The sequence below is a fragment of the Schistocerca americana genome, chromosome 7 (assembly GCF_021461395.2).
Source record: "Schistocerca americana isolate TAMUIC-IGC-003095 chromosome 7, iqSchAmer2.1, whole genome shotgun sequence".
Taxonomy (NCBI): Eukaryota; Metazoa; Arthropoda; class Insecta; order Orthoptera; family Acrididae; genus Schistocerca; species Schistocerca americana.
The window spans coordinates 227,503,822-227,525,597 of record NC_060125.1 but is presented as its reverse complement, the minus strand read 5'-3'; the positions used below and the strand labels follow the sequence as shown (position 1 = coordinate 227,525,597).

The 21,776-nt window shown below is 40.0% G+C and overlaps 1 protein-coding gene across 1 annotated transcript in view; it reads left to right on the top strand.

Moving 5' to 3' along the window:
• Positions 1 to 14,051, top strand: part of LOC124621879 (von Willebrand factor A domain-containing protein 8) — a 264,064-nt gene extending 250,013 nt beyond the window's left edge. Inside the window, exons 32-33 of the mRNA XM_047147344.1 lie at positions 6,438 to 6,676; positions 13,704 to 14,051. Coding sequence (XP_047003300.1) covers positions 6,438 to 6,676; positions 13,704 to 13,812 — 348 coding nt within the window. The 3' untranslated portion in view covers positions 13,813 to 14,051. The remainder of the gene's footprint in view (positions 1 to 6,437; positions 6,677 to 13,703) is intronic.
• Positions 14,052 to 21,776: the final 7,725 nt, after the last annotated feature.

Sequence of the window (21,776 nt, the reverse complement as noted above, 5' to 3'; positions counted from 1 at the left end):
TGAATGGTTAACACAGTATTTAAGTAAAGATCTTGTGGTGCTGTTGATGTACTAAAGTATTAATTGGGATTTTACAATTGCATTTTTTTTCCTGACGCTGATTCATATTAAAATAGAAATATTGACCCTGGAGCATGATTTGTTTTAAACACAAGAATGTCTCTCCAGGCACGAATATACATGACAGTACATGTAACTTTAGTACAGATACCAGGCCAAATTGGCAATATGTAAACCAGTTCATAGTGAGTCGTAATTAGCACTGTTACTGTCAGTTCGAATGTAGTCTGTCTAGCTTTCAAGGTTAGCACAGTGCATAGCTTGAATGAGCAGTATCATTGGCATTGAACACAAAGTGCTCATACGGTGACAGCAGCTTTTAAATGCTGCGTAGCGCACCATATGTCGGTGCTGCCCTCTGATGAGAGACGGTTCCCTATCACGTGTTCACCTCTGGCTGGATATTGATGTCCCTACCTAACACCATACCTGTGTCCATTCCATCCTCTCCCCGTCCACTTCAAGCCTGGGTATGGTATCTGGCTGTGGTACATAACTATGATACATACGGTCTCAGGGGGTATGGTCTAAGGGGGCAGAAAGGCATTTGTTAGCATGATACTGAGGCTTGACTGTCTCAGAGACCAGCAGAGTTAGTGGGGAGGCTGCAGTTTGTGCACCTGTTGGGTATATGGCAGTGGATGGAGAGGTAGAGGCAACCAAACCACTGTGACCATACTCTATTTTTGGATCGCCATTGGGGGTCTTTCCCAATGGTGATCTCATTCATAAGGTGGCTGTGAGAGATTACCAGTTGACTACACATGCCTGGGGGGTGCTTCATGTGAGTCTGAACTTATCTAATGTGAGGACGTCTGTGATGCACTATGCACTTGGTGCACCAATGCTTTTTCCGTTTCATGTTCTGTATGAATTTCAACTTGCTGGGGAAGTGTAAACGCTTAGATTATCTGTAATATCTGATTGAGATAAGGGCCGTGCAATTTTAAAGCTTTGCATACTACAGAATGATATGATGAATAAGAGAGTCTGGATGTGGTGCCTGACATTATCTACATCTACATCTATGTGATTACTCTGCTATTCACAATAAAGTGCCTGGCAGAGGGTTCGATGAACCATCTTCATGCTGTCTCTCTACCGTTCCACTCTTGAACGGCACGCGGGAAAAACGAGCACTTACATTTTTCTGTGCGAGCCCTGATTTCTCTTATTTTATCGTGATGATCATTTCTCTCTATGTAGGTGGGTGCCAACAGAATGTTTTCGCAATCAGAGGAGAAAACTGGTGATTAAAATTTCGTGAGAAGATCCCGTCACAACGAAAAATGCCTTTGTTTTATCGATTGTCACTCCAATTCACGTATCATGTCTGTGACACTATCTCCCCTATTTCACGATAATACAAAACGAGCTGCCCTTCTTTGTACATTCGAGTGTCAGACCGTCAGCGAGAGTGCACCGCTAGTTCCTGCTACTAATAAGACGAGTACACCGTTCGCTTGTTACATATTTTTACGAGCTCCAAACAGGAGCGACTTATTTTCAGTTATCTGTGTAGTTACTAGTTTATTTTTGTAATTTCTTGTGTGTTCAAGTGCTTACTAGGAACAACCTTTTATTTCAATAACAGTGTAGTGTACAGTACCAATTGTTGCTATCGACCTTTGTATCGACTCTCGTGTCGTGCACGGTTTTGTTTGTTTGGGTAGAACAGCTCAGAGTCGGTTAGACCATCAGCGAGAGTGCACCGCTAGTTCCTGCTACTTAATAAGGTGAATACACCGTTCGCTTGTTACATATTTTTATGAGATTCAAACAGGAGCGACTGCAGTAATGGATAGGAACTGTGATTGTTGTGTACAGATGCGAGCTGAGCTGGCGACCCTTCGCTCACAGTTTCAGGCTGCATTGGCTTCTGTCAGGCAGCTTGAGGTTGCTGCCAAGGGGCGTCACTGTGGGGGATCACACGTGGGGATGCGAGGGACGTTGAGCACATCCCACGTGTGCTCCGATCGGTCCACTGCTGTGACCTCCCCAGGTACTGCCTGCACTGAGGTTGACTCCTCACCCGTGGTCGAGTGGGAGATCGTTCCAAAGTCTGGCAGGCAGAAAAAAACTTTCCGAGGAGCCGATCGTAGGGCCATCCCAGTTCATTTGACGAACAGGTTTTGGGCGTTACCTGAGTACATTGTAAACATGTAAAGCTGCATTTACATCTTAATTCCTGCAAATTTGTTACCTCTGCCTTGTAAGATTAATTCACACTTTTGCACATTTGATAAAAATTTTCTGCCACAGTTTGTGTCTGCTGGCTGTAGAATGCTATAAGTAAGTCCAAACTTCCACAAATAACACTGTATGTATCAGCTGCTGGGTGCAGCTTAGGTGGCAAAAGAAGCACATCTAGTACAGACTGTGAGAAAAAGAAAGTTTTATGGCTGTGCATGTCCTTTTCCTTATAAACTTCAAAATGTTGCCACAATTTCTTGATGTAGAACTCCTAGTTCTCTTTGCCATTCTCAAACGGTGAGAAAGCTGGCAGCCGCATAGTAGGCAACACCTATGTTGTAATAAGTTTCTGCTGTGGTTGCAAGCTCCAGTCTCACAATTTCTGTTGTCGCACCAACTGTTTGTTCTCTTTTTCCTATAGCTGCGTTATTTACAGTTCATGCAACATCATTTGTCTTTGCCACAGTTGTAAAAAGTCAGTATCTGATCCATTATTTGCTAATCCACACATAAAGTCCAATTCACCTTATCCCTAATGAAATATCAGGTTTGGGGGAATGGCTTACTTTAAACATCCACATTTCATTATGCCTCAATGAGTGAGACTGCCGAAGTGGCAGTCTGTAAATCATCTCACAGCAAGTTGTTAATACCAGAATCACTGTCAATCCAAATAATATCCACAAATGTAATGCAGGTAGATCAGTGGTTTGCATCTGTGGGCAGTTGGGGCAATAGCTTGAGTAACCAGTACGAAGGGCTCAGTCTTCGAGCTGGCTATTAACAGAAACATGGTGCCGCACAGAACTCCCGTCCCCCTTCCTCTATACTTGGTGTGACCTATCCCACCATGACCAGTAGTGTGCTGTTCACTGGCCAAAGCCCACCACAGGTGGTGTGTTCGTCTTTGGTGAGAAATTGATATTGTTGTGCAACACAATAACAATCACTTCTCATGTACATTCTGAAATGCCTGTTTTTCTATATGTAAATCGTTCTTTGAGGTTATACTGGTACCATTATACTTCACATTCATTGTGTTCTTCCATTACCAAATCAGTCCTCCAAAGCTGGCATTTCTGTTCTGGCTGACTCCTAATTGTTAAAACAGTAGTTTTGGCAGTATATGCATAGACACAACACAGAACATCTGCTCGTCTTGGCAGTTCACTATTTCAGCAATATTCGATTCTGCCAAATGAGCTGTGTTGTAAAATATTGTGAAAATCAGTCATTTCTTCCATTATATTCCCTAGAATACTCTGTTCATCTATAATACTACAAAACTGTAACAATTACATAATTCATTGCTTCAGCTGCATACATTCAAATTATTTGTACCAGTTGTGTTCTGTTATGAGGTGAAAAGTAAGTATCAATAAATAAGTATCAGTAAACCCCCATTAAGAAGCTCCCTTTAAAATCTTGTCCAGTGTAAAACACTTCTTGATTCAAGTTCTGTGAAAGATTCCGGAAAAGGCTACACAAAGTGTTTCCTATTTAAAGAGTCCCTCTCCCACATAAGATATGTTGTTTCTCCATCAGTGGAAAATTATTATATGGCTGTGGGAGCCTCACAAAAGGTGGTTAGCAGGTGATGGACATCTTATGAAATAGCACAAGGGAAAGGGTGGGTTGTTGTTAATAGTACCCCTCACTGATTGTTACACACTGGGTGAGGTGGCACAGTGGTTAGCACATTGGACTCTCATTTAGGAGGATGATGGTTAAAATCCTGGTTTAGGTTTTCTGCGATTTCCCTAAATTGCTATGGGCAAGTGCTGGGATGGCTCCTTTGTAATGGCACAGCTGATTTCCTTTCCCATCCTTGCAACATTCTGTGCTTATACTCCATCTCTACTGATCTCAGTGTGAACGAGATGTTAAACCCTAATCTTCCTTCTTTCCTTGGTTGTTACTTTCCTGAGTTCCAGTTGCTGACTGCATTCTTCATACAGCTAACATAGTGTGAGCTTTCCCATCACCCACTCATTTGTGACAAACGTGTGTAGCCACTGAATAGTTTTGCCATTTGTACACAGTAAAATGTCTAGAGTTTTGTGTAATGGCTGTGCAAAATAGTAAGCAAGCATTTTCGTTGGTCAAAAAATTGCAAATTGGCCAAAAAATTGCAAATTATGTGGAAGTACAATGAAAATAAGACATTCTCAAAGAGAGAGTGTCTCACATGAATGGAAGTACACTGAAAATAAGACATTCTCAAAGAGACTATATCTCACAGGATACCATCTTTGACAATACAAGTGAAAGTTCACATGTAGACGGACCTTCAACTATTGCTTCATAGTATCGGAAAGTAAAAGTCATGAATTGTGCTGAGCTGAACATGTTTTAATTCAGTGGATGTACCAAACTGGATTTGCATCTATTACTCAAAGTGACAAGTCATGATGTTCCTTTCTGGTAAAATGTTGTTTTTAAAAACGTGGCAGTACTATATGAAAAGGGTGACATATTTAGTGTAGGAAAATTTTGAATGACTTATGAGCTCATGCCATACAAGTCTTACATTGTACAAAATGAAACCTGCCATGGTGGGAAGCCTAGAAAAGACAATTTAACAATACTCACAACAGTGCTAATAGAAAAGAGAAACTAAAGTTGTTTGTCACTGGTAAAGCTGCGGATTCTTGTTGCTTCAAAAACATTTGTAAACTGTCACGTTACTACATGAATTAGTGACAAGCCTGAATGACAGGAGTACAGTTTGTCACATGGCTAATAGAGTTTGATCACAAATGACCAATCACTGGAGTGTGAAGATGAAATGGAGATGGAATGCAAATCAGTCCTGTTCCTCTGAAACAATCAGTCTGAATGTTGTCTGATCACAGACTCATGCTTACACGAAAAACTGAATTGCCTGATGTTGTTAACTATTGGCTGTACCACATAGAAAACTATGCTTAAATGCCAGTGCAGACAGAAGCAACTGACGCTTCATCAGTTTTTTAAATGTGTGGTTTCTGAGCTACAAAAAAGCATTTTTATGTCTGGGATGCTTTTATGTATATTGCATTTTCAAGTTCTGTATACCTCTTAAATGCCAAACACAAGTTATCTGAAATGATGTTATCTCATTAATATATATGGATATTTTCCCTCCTTCCTCTTCTTCTTTTTCTTTTTGCTAATTTTCTTCTTTTCAGCCTATAGCCAGAAGTTTGAAGTTGTTGCAATGTTTGCTTGTGTGTCTGTTTTATGGACAGTTATCATTATCTGTATGCTTCTGTTGTCCACATTCTTTTATAGATTGTATGTTGGGTGGAAGTTATGATCCGAAGTGAAAGATCATCTAAAATCTATGCTCAGGTCACCAGGTGTGGCAACCCTTGATCATTACACATTTCCTCATCTCATGCCTGAGTTCATTTTTCCTTCAAGAAGCAATTTATTTAATATGCTACCAGTCAGTTTTTGCATTTTCAAGTTTATTATGCTTATAGTAGTAATTGACGGTATTGTATAGCTCTTAAATGCCAAACACAATTTCTCTGAAATGTTGCTACCTCATTGACTCATGCTTGATTCTTTGGTTCCTGTGTGTGTCACTGTAGTGAAAGAGTTTCTATGTCATAAACTGTTTAAACAGTTGAACTTAAAAAAATATTTTTCTGGTAATATATCCTATGTTGTTTTTTCTTGTACCATAAATGTGGTATGGAATATGAAATTGTTACACAGACACACACACACACACACACACACACACACACACACACACACACACACACAACCACGCACACAGAGTCACTGTCGTCGACTTGGGCCCAGAGACAAAAGTAGTTGTGTGTTGCTGTGGGTTTTTTCGTCTGTATCTGATGATGGATTTAATCTGATAGCTTAACAATTTCCCAAAATCTACTTTTGAGTGTCTCTTTTTGTAGATCAGTACTTTCTGTGTTTCGTAAGTAGCGACCTATCCTAATTATATTGTTGTTATTCCAACCCACCAACCCAGATTTTCCATTATTTGAAATCATACTTGTGCTTGTCTTGAATTTTATTAAATTAAATTCAAATGCCATGTTATACTAATACTCAGTGATAATGGATATTTCAGCAGTAGTCATGTTGTTTGGTCCACTGCTTCTCATTTCATATTAACAACTGAGGCTGAAAAGTTAATTGTTTGAGCTGTTACATACTGTTTTTCATTCCAGACAATGCATGCACATGCACAGTTCTGTATGTCGGGAGACAATACATTAGAAGCAACAAAGCAAGCTATTGACTCACTAGCAAAAGAGGACTGTGATGAGGCAATAGTTGTTTTGTTGTCAGATGCGAACTTAGAACGCTATGGCATACCACCACAGAGGTTTGCTGCTGCCCTCACATCAAATGCTGATGTCAATGCATATGCCATCTTCATAGGCTCTCTTGGTGACCAGGCTGAAAGGTGAGCTACAACAAGCATTTATTTGTATGAGAATAATAAAGTTTAGTGTGAGATTTCATAATCATATTCTGAAATTGCTGAACTAGAAGAAAATTTTTAATGAAAAGGATGTAAAAGTTTAGTTCTCAGATTTGCATAACTTTACAATGCAATTTGTTTTTGTTAAACTTTTTCAGATACTATAATTTTTCTATTGTCTTTATTTTTCTTACTTGGTCAAGAGATCCTCATGCTGTATGTTTGAAGCAATTCTTGTGACCTCTTGTAGGTGTCTCAGTGTTGTGAATTCACTATGTTACTTCCCAGTGGGGAAAGCTTAGACTAACTTAAGGCTGGGTCAGTAGCAAGGGAATAATAAGGTTCAGTTCCTCATTCTTCCATATGATATGCTCGGAATCATAATGAATTGCTGTTTTATTCTTATGTAGGTGCAATGTAATCTCACAAGGGAATGGTCAGATTTATGATGTTTTAATTTTGTTTTCCACTTGCAGTTAAAGTCACATAAAATTCACATGCCAGATTTCAGCTACAACTGATCTGAAGAAAATCTCATTTCAATGCTTTGTTAACCCTCAAGTGGAACGTTTGTGCATAAAGTGCACCAACCACAAAGAAAGTGATTTTGCGTTGCTCCATTGTTGTTACACAATTTGAACCCATACCAATTCCTTCATTATTGCTTCAATTAACATGTTGTGTTGACATATGTCCAAGTGAGTGGCAGTAACACAAAATATAAAATATATGATATGGTTATAATAAAGGGAAACATTCCACGTAGGAAAAATATATCTAAAAACAAAGATGATGTGACTTACCAAATGAAAGTGCTGGCAGGTCGACAGACACACAAACAAACACAAACATACACGCAAAATTCAAGCTTTCGCAACAAACTGTTGCCTCATCAGGAAAGAGGGAAGGAGAGGGAATGACGAAAGGATGTGGGTTTTAAGGGAGAGGGTAAGGAGTCATTCCAATCCCGGCAGCGGAAAGACTTACCTTAGGGGGGAAAAAGGACGGGTATACACTCGCACACACACACACACATATCCATCCACACATATACAGACACAAGCAGACATATTTAAAGACAAAGAGTTTGGGCAGAGATGTCAGTCGAGGCGGAAGTCTGCTTGGGTCTGTATATGTGTGGATGGATATGTGTGTGTGTGCGAGTGTATACCCGTCCTTTTTTCCTTTTTTCCCCCCTAAGGTAAGTCTTTCCGCTGCCGGGATTGGAATGACTCCTTACCCTCTCCCTTAAAACCCACATCCTTTCGTCTTTCCCTCTCCTTCCCTCTTTCCTGATGAGGCAACAGTTTGTTGCGAAAGCTTGAATTTTGTGTGTATGTTTGTGTTTGTTTGTGTGTCTGTCGACTTGCCAGCACTTTCATTTGGTAAGTCACATCATCCTTGTTTTTAAAAATATAAAATATAACTAGATAAACTAGATATAACTAGATAAAATATAAAGCAAGGTAGACAAGAAAAAACTTTACGATCCCTTCAAGAAAGTGACCCAGATTATGAGCCATCAGCACAATCTAACAATGAGGCAGTTGTTTACGAGAAAATTAGTAATGGAATAAGCAGTTGGCTGGGATATACAACTGCACTGTTTAATGCTTCAAGTCGTCCGTGGCACCAGAGTGATATAATAAAAGATTTACTTTATTATTGTTTAATAAAACAGTGCATTAGCTCATATTATGGAAGTTTATTTTACTGTTGTTTAATTAAACTAACATTAAATTATGATTTGCTCATACATATTTACCCTGGTAACATAAGGACAGCATATTCTTTATATGCGTACAAAGTGCGCCATGTGACTGCTCATGTTATGAAAAGCAGCACACCCACTCGAGAGTTAAAAATTAATATTTATGTATTTTGTCTATCCATTAATTTCATGTAAGCATTTGAAAATGCTCTGTTTTGACTTACCTTGAGCTTCAAAATATGTTCTCAACATTAATTCTCACTGTGCAGGCGGGGGAGGTCTGAGAATGTTTTAGTATTTGTTGTAGACATTCACAATAGCTATCCACTGAAACCACCACAGAAAATAAGTGTGAAAATTATAAAATGTGTAAAATATTATTATGCTTTTGGCTGAGCATTTAAATAGTGCAGACATATGGTTAGAAATGACTGAAATACTTGATGTTACAAACGGCAGATTCAGCAAAAGAGAAGAAACAAACTGAACATCAATATTCTCGTGGAAAGTGTATGAATGATAGTGCTACATTTATCACCTATCTCAAAAAGAGTAAGAAATGTCCACATATCAGTACCGAACAAGAGAAATTTTATTTTGCTTGTTCTGAATGTGAACTGTATTAATGAAAAAATGAAATTGCACATCAGTATAATAGTTGATTGGAAATAATGATGATGTTGAATACAGGTTTTTTAAGCTTTTTTCTGAAGTCAGTGAAAAGTCATTTAATATCACCAGTACAATCTTGCGTGACTGGGCTTGAGATATTGCCAACAATACAGGCACAAATGAATTTCCAAGTTCTCCAAGATGGATTCCATTCATCAAGGAATCTCAAAAATTTATGTCAAGGAACATGTTGAAAGAAAAGAAGTCATTCAAATTGAAATGATATAAGATTTTTTCCGTAAATAATGTAAGAGACCTGGTTTTTGTCAGTCTCATGTTTCCAATGCAGATAGTCTAGTTTTGAAAAAGAAATGCATGCTAAAAGGCAAAACTAAAGGAGGTAACCGATGACTAAACAACCCAAGTCTTCACTTACACATTCCTACACAGAAGTGCATGTGATCAGCCTAGATGGATCACTTGTGAAAAGCTGAGGCGGAAGACTTACTGAAGTGTGTAAGAATGGAAAAAGAGAACATTTCTCCAAGTATTATCTTTTTTGTCTCTGTCCACTTGTCCTTACAGATTCTTGGTCAAGTCATGAAATTTCTGAATCATTATGAGCTTATTTTAGAACATACCCTGACAAAGAAGTACAATATTTCGGATTTCACTTGGCATGATGAATGTACTTCAATCATTAGACTGCGAATTCATTCTGTTGGTGAAAGATCTTAACAGAGAAAATTATTGTGTACAGATCACTGCAGTTTCCATCCTACTACCATGTCAATATTCTTAAATTACAATCGCTAATGCACGATCAGTTTTCCTCTGCTTTGTTTAAAAAACTGATTAAATATTCATGCCCTAAAGTGTGCTGACATTAGGCTGGATGCATTCCTAACTCCAGCTCAGTTTTGTGTAGGAACGTCAAAGGCATTCTGCAAAAGATGAGCACATAAAATTCCAATTTAAAAACCATTTTGTTTGTGACAGGTAACAAACCTATGCTTTCTGTTGATAATGGGCATTGCATGAAAGACATCATGAGCAGTGTTTGTTTGGTCTGACGGCAGCTACACACTGCAAAAACAAAATTGCAAAAAACTCTGCTGAAACACCAGAGAAAAAAATCCTGAACAACTCTTTGGAGCAACACTTGGTGGAGCATTGCATCAGTATTTCACATTTTTACAATACTTGAAACGAATAAAATTAATGTTGACGTGATGAGAATCTTGTATTTATTTGTACATACTCCTTACCGGTTTGGAAAAAATTGTTAGCTACATGTATTACTATATTGAATTCCACCCACTGCATTTTTCTGTCAGTGTGTGAAGGTTAACATCAGGAACTGTTGTAGGGATTTTGATACAGTTTACACTAACAGATAGAATGATTCATGAAGAAGATTTTTGTATGTAATCTATGAGGTGTGTTGAATAAGTAAACAAAACTTTTTTTCTTGGCCAATTTTGGTGGAAAAAATGTGGAATTTGTTGTGGGACATCATGGAAAATTCCGACTTCAGCCCCTATAGTTTCATGAATTTTTGATACGCAGCAGCACTATATGTAGCCTTTGAAATGGTGTCTGTAACAGAACTGTGTTCCAAGCAGAGAGCTGTCACTGAGTTTATTTTGGCAGAATACTGGAGCATTGCAGATATTCATAGGTGCTTCCAGAATGTGAACAAAAGCACAGTGAGTTTTTGGGTGGGGCATCCGTTGTCATTGCAACAACATTGCGCAAACCTGTCTGATATCCCACATACCAGCCAGCAGCACACAGCTGTGACTCCTGCGGTGTTGGAATGTGGCCACAAAAATACAAAAGTATTTCTCCTTCTCTATGACATTGCAAGGCCTCACACAAGTCTGCACACCAAGAGGAATTCACAAAACTTCATTGGACTGCTCTTCCTCATCTGCCCTACAGCCCAGATCTCACACCTTCTGACTTCCATCTGTGTGGTCCAATGAAGGATGCACCCTGTAGGAAGCAGTGCATGGATAATGGAGAGGTCATTGATACAGCAAAACATTGGCTCCAACATCGACCAGTAGAGTGGTACCTTGTGAGCCTACAGGCCCTCCCAATAAGTTGACATGAGGCCATCGCAAACAATGAACTCCATACATGAAAACATAAAGTTTACCATGGAGATAGAGAAAGATGGTTGTCTGCCATTTTTAGACATCTTGGTGTGACGGAAGAGGGATGGCACACTTGGTCACTCGATGTATAGAAAGCCCACTCATACAGACCTGTATCTACAAGCTACTAGTTGCCACCATCCAGCACAAACAACGGGCATTCTCAAAACCTTGATCCACCGTGCCCATACTATCTCTGACACCGACAGTCTTCAAGTGGAACTGGAACACCTAAAAAAAGTATTTTTGAGGAATGGCTTTTCACCTAGCCAAGTGAACAGAGTGATGAAGACCTACAAACGACGGAACAAGGACAAAGAAGAGGCCTTCAGGTCGACTGTTTATCTACCATTTATTGGGAATATTTCTTCACAGAGAGGCAGAATATTGAGAAAGTATCAAGTGAGAGTAATCTTTCGCCCTCCTTCCAAAATTTCATCACTGGTGGGATTTGTTAAAGATGACCTGGGCCTGCGTAAACCAGGTGTTTACAAAATTCCGTGTGATTGCGGGAAATCATATATAGGGCAAACAACACAAACTGTGCAGGAACGCATTGTGGAACACCAACGGCATACTCGCCTTCTCCAACCCACCAAGTCCGCAATCGCCGAACATTGTATTTCCACAGACCATTCCATGAATTACGACGACACAAAAATTTTGGCCCATACATCAAACTTTTGGAGCTCGATTATCAATGAGTCTGTGGAAATAAGATTGTCTGACAATGAGACTCTCATCAATCGAGATAGTGGTTATCAGCTAAACTCTGCTTGGAATCCTGTTATAGAGAAACTTCGTAGCCGACGTAGTTATCTGCATAAAGATGGAAATCGACCTGATACTGATACGCCAGGCTTTCACAGTGGAGGGCGTGAGGCGCAGCGCACGTTATGAACGCACACACTGAGCAGCGCATGCGCAATGTCACCTCAGAAGGCTTTAAATAGTGGAGCTCAGCGCGTACTCGCCAGTACTACTACAGTGGCACTCACCTGAAGATGACTCTGCACCGAAATATCATGGCAGGACGTTACTGATATCCGGCAGTTCTCCTGTGTTTTTATGGAACAATGGAGGCTATGTTGAAAAATAGGTCTTTATAGCCAAAAGAGTGGGGAATAATATGGTGTCTTGTAATCCTGAATAAAACCAATCTGCTTTCAAAAAAAGATGTTGCATTCCTTATTGAATGCTCTTCAAATTGCTACTGCATCAGACAGGAAAGGAAATGACAAGTAGCAGTACAGGGTACCCTCTGCCACACACCGTACAGTGGATTGTGGAGTATCTTTGTACATGTTGATGTAGATGAAGAAGTTGTCCAGCCATAGCTGCTTAGTGCTACCAACGCGAAAATGGAATGGGTCACTAGTAAAATATAAATTGCATTTCTTTATAAAATTGAGTTATATTGTGATCACTTTTAACTAGTGATTCTGTGCTCACTTCCTAAAACAATAGGAGCAGTGTCAAGAGAGCTCTGTGTCACTGTGAGAGAATTCAGGGTGGTGCACCAAGCAGATTGAAATGCAGAAACAATGTGAAAAGTGCCATGTTTCATAAATTGTTTTGAGTAGCTTCAGTGCATATCCACACTGAAATTTAACATCTGAATTCGAAGTGATCTTTGCTGATAGTGATGAAAATACTAAGGCAGGTTTTTACATGACAAGTCTGTTATTCTGGGGTCCTACTCTGTTACATGACTTGCCAGATTTCTTCCTTTATTACTGGCTGATAGGAATTTACCACTGATTCATTCACCCAGCATAGACTGTAACAATGGTTTCTGAGACTCAGTGGTCTATCTTACACCCTAACTTCATTGTACTCATTTGCAATATCATAATTTTCTGCTGAATTATAGTTTCTAACAGTTGAATGGATGGAAAAAATGTACGCCATGGTCACTTGACCACAACGTTGTCACTGGCATTCCTTACATTATAGCAACTGTCTTTTATGAAAACAATAAACATAAACAAAGGAAGAAAACCACTCACCTGCAGCTTGTTAATGGATGGCACACTATATGTATAAAACCACGTGCATTTCATGAAAATCATTTGTTATTTTCATCGGATTATTGATAGCCATTGAACCATACTCTCAGTAACATCAGGTTCAAATGATTGAACACAGTGGACCTAACAAAATGTCTGCAGTCTTTAAATATGAAAATTTAATGGCATGTACAATGCTCACTCATTTTACTTAACTCGCTGTAAAAACTGTAAGTGATTCCAAGAACTGGAAAGGTAACAGTTTTGATCTGCTAATATCAATTCACATATTTCAACAACATTGGGGGACTTGAAATCTTCTATATGTTATACTGTATTTCATGTTAAATTTTTCATTGACTATCACTATTTCAGTGAGTGAATGTTTGTCATTACTGTAGAGAAAAATATTTGTCATTGGTTCATAGCCAATTTCACAGTGTAACATGTCCTACATATTAAACTGAGCCAAAAGGAAAAAAACTGATTTAAGGTATATTTCCACTGTGTTTCAGGTTAGTGAAGCAGTTACCTTCAGGGAGAGCATTTGTCTGTCTTGATCTGAAGAACATACCCCAAATCCTGCAACAGATATTTGCTTCTTCTTTACTAAGTGGCAGATGATAAAAAGCCTTACAACGTTAGTTTGAATTAAACAGAACCATATTTGTAAATCTATGTAAAAATAATATGCATCCAAACTTTCATGATACATGTAAGTGATATATTGCTCTGCAAGTCCTGACACACTGAAAGCTGTAATTAATATTGTCACATAGTTCCTTGTTACACTGACTTACTCTTATAGTGTACAGGCTTATAACTTTTGTAAAATTGTTCATAATAAATTCACATACTTATTACCCTTCTCTTTTACTATAGTGCTACCATTGCCTTCAACTTCATCTTTCATCTAAAAGAAGGATGTCATAATTTCCCATCATCCTTTCGTTACCCACAATTTGTTCCTTAAGAAATCTGAAATAAGCTTATTTTACACACGTACCTGTACTCCAGTTACTACAATATCTTTTCTAGTCACGTAGGCTATCTGGAAAATAAATTCAGTTTTGTGGGAAGTAGTGGAAGTAAGTAGGTCAGTGTGCTTAGAGGAAAGCCACAGGACTCTCTGTTCACCTACAGTAGTTTTGTAATTAAAATTTCCACCAAATGTGAAATCTGTTATGTAATATGGTTTTTAGTGTAAATCATTTAAAGCTGATGATATACATTGCAAAATTAATGCTGCATACTTGCCAAATTTGATGAGTGAAAGTATTGTGAATCAATAGTGGTGTTCGTGCACGAGTGAAGGGACAAATGTTTATGAGGAGGGAAGTATCCATATATTCATCTGTAACCAACAACAAACCTGTACAGAAAATTGATGAAAATATTTGTGAAAAACAGTCTAGACATGTCTCGATGCAGTTTCCACCTCTTCACTACTATGAAAAAGTTGCTTAGCTCTCGATGCTTTGAATCTGATGATAAACTTCAAGGCATGGCTGAAATTTGAGATAAAACAAGTAATTTTAAGATATTATCTAATCAGTTTGTTTCACATAATCAAATGTTTTATTTTTGGCTAATTTAGGTTATTTACCAGACTGTCCTCTTACAATAAATTGTTAGATGTTTATTAATTAGCCTCTCAGCATGTTTACCATGCATCTGGATTTGTCAATTGAAGTTATAAATCTACAAGTACTCTTTAGTTACACTCCTGGCCATTAAAATTGCTACACCATGAAGATGACATGCTACAGATGTGAAATTTAACCAACAGGAAGAAGATGCTGTGATATGCAAATGATTAGCTTTTCAGAGCATTCACAAGGCCTATCGTGATTGCGGTTTATCGTATCGCGACATTGCTGCTCACATTGGTCGAGATCCAATGACTGTTAGCAGAATATGGAATCGGTGGGTTCAGGAGAGTAATACAGAACGCCGTGCTGGATCTCAATGGCCTCATATCACTAGCAGTCAAGATGACAGGCATCTTATCCGCATGGCTGTAACGGATCGTGCAGCCACGTCTCGATCCCTGAGTCAACAGATGGGGACGTTTGCAAGACAACAACCATCTGCACGAACAGTTCGACGACATTTGCAGCAGCATGGACTATCAGCTCGGAGACCATGGCTGCAGTTACCCTTGACACTGCATCACAGACAGGAGAGCCTGCGATGGTGTACTCAACAATGAACCTGGGTGCACGAATGGCAAAACGTCATTTTTTCGGATGAATCTAGGTTCTGTTTACAGCATTATGATGATCTCATCCATGTTTGGCGACATCCTGGTGAACGCACATTGGAAGCGTGTATTTGTCATTGGCATACTGGCGTATCACCCAGCGTGATGGTATGGGATGTCATTGGTTACATGTCTCGGTCACCTCTTGTTTGCATTGATGGCACTTTGAACAGTGGATGTTACATTTCAGATGTATTACGACCCATGGCTCTACCCTTCATTCGATCCCTGCGAAACCCTACATTTCAGCAGGATAACGCACGACCGCATGTTGCAGGTTCTATACGGGCCTTTCTGGATACAGAAAATGTTCGACTGCTGTCCTGACTAGCACATTCTCCAGATCTCTCACCAATTGATAACATCTGGTCAATGGTGGCCGAGCAACTGGCTCATCACAATATGCCAGTCACTACTCTTGATGAACTGTGGTATCGTGTTGAAGCTGCATGGGCAGCTGTACCTGTACACTCCGTCCAAGCTCTGTTTGACTCAATGCCCAGGCGTATCAAGGCCATTATTACGGCCAGAGATGGTTGTTCTGGGTACTGATTTCTCAGGATCTATGCACCCAAATTGCGTGAAAATGTAATCACATGTCAGTTCTAGTATAATATATTTGTCCAATGAATACCCGTTTGTCATCTGCATTTCTTCTTGGTGTAGCAATTTTAATGGCCAGTAGTGTAAATACATATAGTAGTGGGCACTTACAAATTGATGATTCTCATTACGTAATGTACCTACTAGGATATCTCATTACATATCTACACAATTATCTATGAATAAACATGCCAACTCTCCCAGCATATGTCTGCATATTACAGAAATACACCCACTTTCTTCCAGTTTCACATTATACATCGTATTTTACATTTTACGTGAATGAAAAAGCGTATTATGATTATGTGCATGAATTCAATAAGTGTTCAGGTATGATATGCTTATTTACTAATAGTTAGGTTTTTTTCCTCATTACATATGTCCTTTGCATTATTTTGAAAGCATTCTTCCACTGAGTAATATGCTAAATGTTTAAATCATACCTCTAATACTACATTAAATTTAAAAGAATGAGATTTTTTTACTGATTGTAGCAGTTTATTGTATATCTTCAGACTTATGTGTTTGTGGTTGATATGTACCAGTGATAGCCTTTAATACGTGATTCATCTAGAAAGCAGTTGTTTCTTGTACTGTGCATATGTTCATTCAGTCTCAGAGAAAATTTCAGTATATTTTCTTTAAAAATGTAATGTACCTGGATAGATAAAAGACCTACACGCCAAGTGGCAGCAGGAGAGCATACACATATAAAGGTTAAGAAAATTTGCAAGCTTTTGGAGCCAGTGACTCCTTCTTCTGGCAGAAGGGCTGAAGGGAAAGAAAGAGGTATGAAGAAAAATGACTAGCTAGATTTGAGAAATGGGGAGAACTTGGAAAAGTCACTCAGAACCTTGGGTCAGGGTAGACTCACCAGGTGGGATGAGAAGGAAAGGCTAATTGTTGGGGACTGCCCTGGAGAAGATTTGAAAATGTGAGTGAGAGCTTAGAGTTGGAAGATACAGTAATACACAAGACAGAGATTACTGACAAAACATAATTAATAAGAGCAGAAAGCTAAAATGCATTGGATTTAGTAGGGGTTCGTGGAGGGGAGGGGGGGGGGGGGGGAGACAGGTCAGAAAATAAAAGATACAGAAAACTGAAAGGGAATTAAGAAACGAATATTTACTGAGAAGAAATGCCGAGTCCAGAGAAATTAATGTAAATTAAGACCAGGTGGGCGGCAAGAACCAAGCACATGTTGTGATGCCAGTTCCCAACCACAGAGTTCTGAGAAGCTGGTGTCTGGGGGAAGAATCCAGATGGTACATGTGGTGAAAATCATCGAAATTGCAACTGTCCAGTTGTACAGCATGCTGTGCAACATGATAATGTATGTTGCCAGTATACACCTTCTATCTATGACCATTCATCCTGACTGATAACTTGCTGGTAGTTATGCTGATGAAAAGCCAAATAGTGTTCACATAACACCTGATTCGCAATGTGTATCATTTCACAGGTGGCTCTGTCTTTGACAGTATATGATTTGCCAGTTATGAAAACGGTATAGGTGGTGGTGGAAGGGCATATAAGGTAAGTCTTACAGTGGGCATGGTCACAGGGGTAAGAATCATAGAGTAGGGAAATGGGTGCAGAAAGGGGGGGGGGGGCAAAAAGCTATTGTAAGTACGATGGGCAAAATGTTGGGCTGAACAGACCTCATTCCAGGGCATGATTTTAGGAATTCATAGCTCTATTGATGTAGCTAATTAATGCAGTGAAGGCCAGGACAGTACTAAGTGACAAGAAGTGTTCTCCTAAGCTGCTTCTTGGAGGGATTAGTAGTACCAAGCTTGGATGTGATGGCCCGAAAAATCTACTCCTGAACTTGCCCAGTGGAGTAATTACACCCAGTGAAGGCTGAGGAGAGGATGGTGATGTTTTATAAAGAGTCTGTGTATGAACAAATACATTTGCCTCAAATGCCAAGGCTTTATGGGAGGGAAAGTTTTATATGTACCAGAAGGCAACTGTCAAAATGTAAGTACTGTTGTTTGTTTGTAGGTTTAATGTGAACAGAAGTGTGTAGCTGACCCTCAGAGAGGTTGAGGGCAATAACCACTGTGGCAGAGTCTCATCTGTGAGAATGATAATAAGGTCTGGATTGATTTTCAGGTTGTGGGTAGCTGTGTGTTCCTTAGGAGTGATGTTGGACTCACTGAGGAGGGCTTTGGGAAAGGAAGGTAAGGCCGGGTTGGATGTGAATAATTCCATAAATTTGCCCATTGTCTTTAAGGGCACCAACTGCAAGCAGTACCTCCACCGTGACATCTGTGATCCATTCCATATCATAAAGTGTCTTCCATAGAGCCTCACAAACCTTGAACATTGCATCTGCAGTGGACAGCAGGAGCTGTAAGGCATACCAATAACCTTACCACAGTATTTATTGATAGACAATATCCTATTCAGCTCGTCCATAAACATATCTCCCATGTCATCTGCTCACCTGACGCCAATAACCCTGTTAACCAGGTATCAACCAGCACTTCTATAACCATCCAGTATAACCCTGGCCTTGAAAAGCTCAATTACATTCAGCGTCAGAGCTCTGACTGCCTTTCATTGTGGCCCGAGATGTGATGCACACATCACCCAAAGTAATGTTCCGCTGGCCATCCAACCTACAGAATATCCTTGTCTATCCATACTCCAATCTTTCTCCCAACCCCGGACCCCATGATCATTCCCTTATGGTCAACCCAGGTGGAAGACATGTCCCTTACATCCACCCACCACCTCCTACTGCAGCCCAATCACAAGCATATCAAACCCCATAAAAGTCAGGGCCATGTGTGAAAACAGCCATGTTGTACAGGGTGATTTTTTTCCACCATGTACAAACCCTAGGTACTGACTGATGAGAGGATACAGAACAAAAAAAGCTCTAACAAACTTATGTCTGGAAATGCATGGTTTCTGTGCTAGAGATCATTTATTCAATCATACATTGTTGCAGAGACTGCAGTCTAATATGCACTGTACCATGCAGCCACAGGTACAGTATGTATTGAAAATGGTTTCCATGTGCCTCAACACATGCATGTATGTGCCATTGCATGTTCTGTCTCACACATTCACAACGGCCAGCCTGCATCCAAACAGTGCCGAAGGCAGCATGAATACACTGTTCCATTGTCTCCACATTTGGAATGGGCTTTGCATACATAATACTTTTGTGATGGCCCCATAACCAGAAATCGCATGGGTTGGGATCCAGTGAACGAGCAGTTTGTGCAGCTGGACACCCTTATCTCATCCATCGATCAGGGAAGACACGATTGATATGTGTCCAGACATTGACAGTGAAATGGTGAAATGGGCTGGAGCACCATTGTGTAGCAGCTAATAATCCTATGAATCATCAATGGCACTTCTTCGAGCAGGGGAGGCAAAGTCACCCACAAGAAACACTGATAGTTCCGGCCTGTTACGTGACATGGAAGGAAGACTGGCCCAAACATATGGTCACCAATTATCCCGGCCCACACATTCCAGCTGCACCAATGCTGATGATTCCCTGTCACCATACCATGGAGGTTCTGCATACTAACTCACAGATGACTGTTAATGAAAGTTGAAGGTGGCCTCATCTGTGAATAGAATGGATGACACAAGTTCCAAAATTGTGGTTGCCTGGTGAAGAGACCAGTGACTATACTGCTCCCAATGCCGAAAGTCTTCACTAGTAAGCCCTGTGCATGCTGCAAGTGATAAGGGTAGTAACAATTAACACAGAGAATGTTCCACATGGTCACCAGGCTTACCCAGTACGGGTAGACCAACTGCCTGGTACTGGCATGGCAGTCACCTTCCACAGTATTAATCACATTTTCCTCCAAGTCTGGTGTCCAAACATTTTTGGGACATCCTTCATGGTTTCCTGCTACCTGAAACAAAACTGACTTAGACAAACAGCAAAACACTGTTGCAAGCATTGAATGCTGTGGTTGTTGTTGGCGGGGGACAGGTCTCCTGATACAACCTTGCTGCTCCCTGCCCATTGCCATTTGTCTTTCTGTAAGTAAACAGCATGTCGGCAAGCTCTCAATTCTAATACAGAACTGTTGTATACAATGCTGTATCACATCCACTACAAGGTGAGTCAGCAGGAGAAGTGAATCAGATGCAACATTGTCAATTACTACGGCAGGAGAGGGCATTAGGGCATGACATGTGATGAACAGTACCACCCTGTAGGAGGAAACCATGCATACTGTAACTGTGGCTGCACGGTACAGCATTCTCTGGAACAAAGTATGATTGTATAGATGGTCTCTAGCATGAAAACCATGCATTTCTAGACATAAGTTCATTGGACCGTTTTTTGTTCTTTATCCTCTCATCAATCAATCCCTAATGTTTGTACACGGAAAATATCACCCTGTATATCAACTATGTTGCTAATACTGTGCATCATTGTGTGATGGCATGACAAGAACCAACTGTTCACCCACATTATTGGCCACATGGCAAACCGAAAACTTGACCACCCAGTTGCTGAACATGCTGTGCACCACAACACTAGAGACTTTAACAGCTGTTCACTACATGGGCCATTTGGATACTCCCTTCCAGCTCAAGTTTCTCTGAACTATGCAGGTGGGAACTGTATCTCCAGTGTATCTTGCAATCACCTGACCTATACCTCTGCTGACTTGTTTCGCACTTCACCTTCTTTCTTCTGCCCGCATCACATCTTGTCCATTCAGATCACGTACTTACACTAGTTTTCCTTTCCCCACTCATGTGGTTTTTCTCTCTCTCTCCCTCCCCCCCCCCCCCCCACCTCTCTCCCCACACCTTTCCCCCACACCATTTTTCCACCCCTCTCCCTTACACTCTCCTCTGTTTGTCTCCTTCTTCACCACAACTTTCCTTTCCTCCTCTCCCTCCCCCCTGTTCCCCCTCCCTTCTCTCCATCTCTCTGCCCCGTATACATTCTACCCTATGAACTCTAGAAAAGCTAGTGTTATCTGTTTTCTATTACATTTTCCCATGTGCCACACACCACTCTTATATAGGTAAGTGGCTACCTTTCGCTTATTTTACATGTTTCCCATTTAGGAATTTCAATAACTGTTATACAAATCCAGACATATTATTAACATGAAATCTGGACAATGTCAAGAAGAGATAAATGTGTGACAGCTGAAAAATTATTTTACTATTTTTCTTTCAGCTATTGTCTCATTTGTCTTTGCAAATCGTAAATATACAATATATGGGACCAAAAGTACATTCTAAGAAAAAAAGAATGATGCACAACAAAGGAATTATCCAAATCAGATGGAAATTGGTAGGTGTGTGTGATGTACATGTACAGACAAATTAATGATTATAATTTCAGAAAAATTGGATTATTTATTCATCAGAAAGAGCTTCACAAACTGAGGAAATCAATAATGCATTGGTCCACCTCTGGCCTTTATGAAAGTAGTTATTCAGCTTGGCATTGATGTATAGAGTTGTTGCAAGTCCTCCTGAGGGATATTGTGCCAAATTCTGTCCAACTGGCACATTAGATCATCAAAATTGTGAGCTGGTTGGAGGGCCCTGCCTGTGATGCTCTAAACATTCTCAATTGGGGAGAAGCCTGGCAACCTTGCTGTTAAAAGCAAGTTGTGGCATGCACAGAGACAAGCAGTAGAAACTCTCACCGTGTGTGGGTTGGCATTATCTTGCTGAAATGTAAGTCCAGGATAGCTTGCAATGA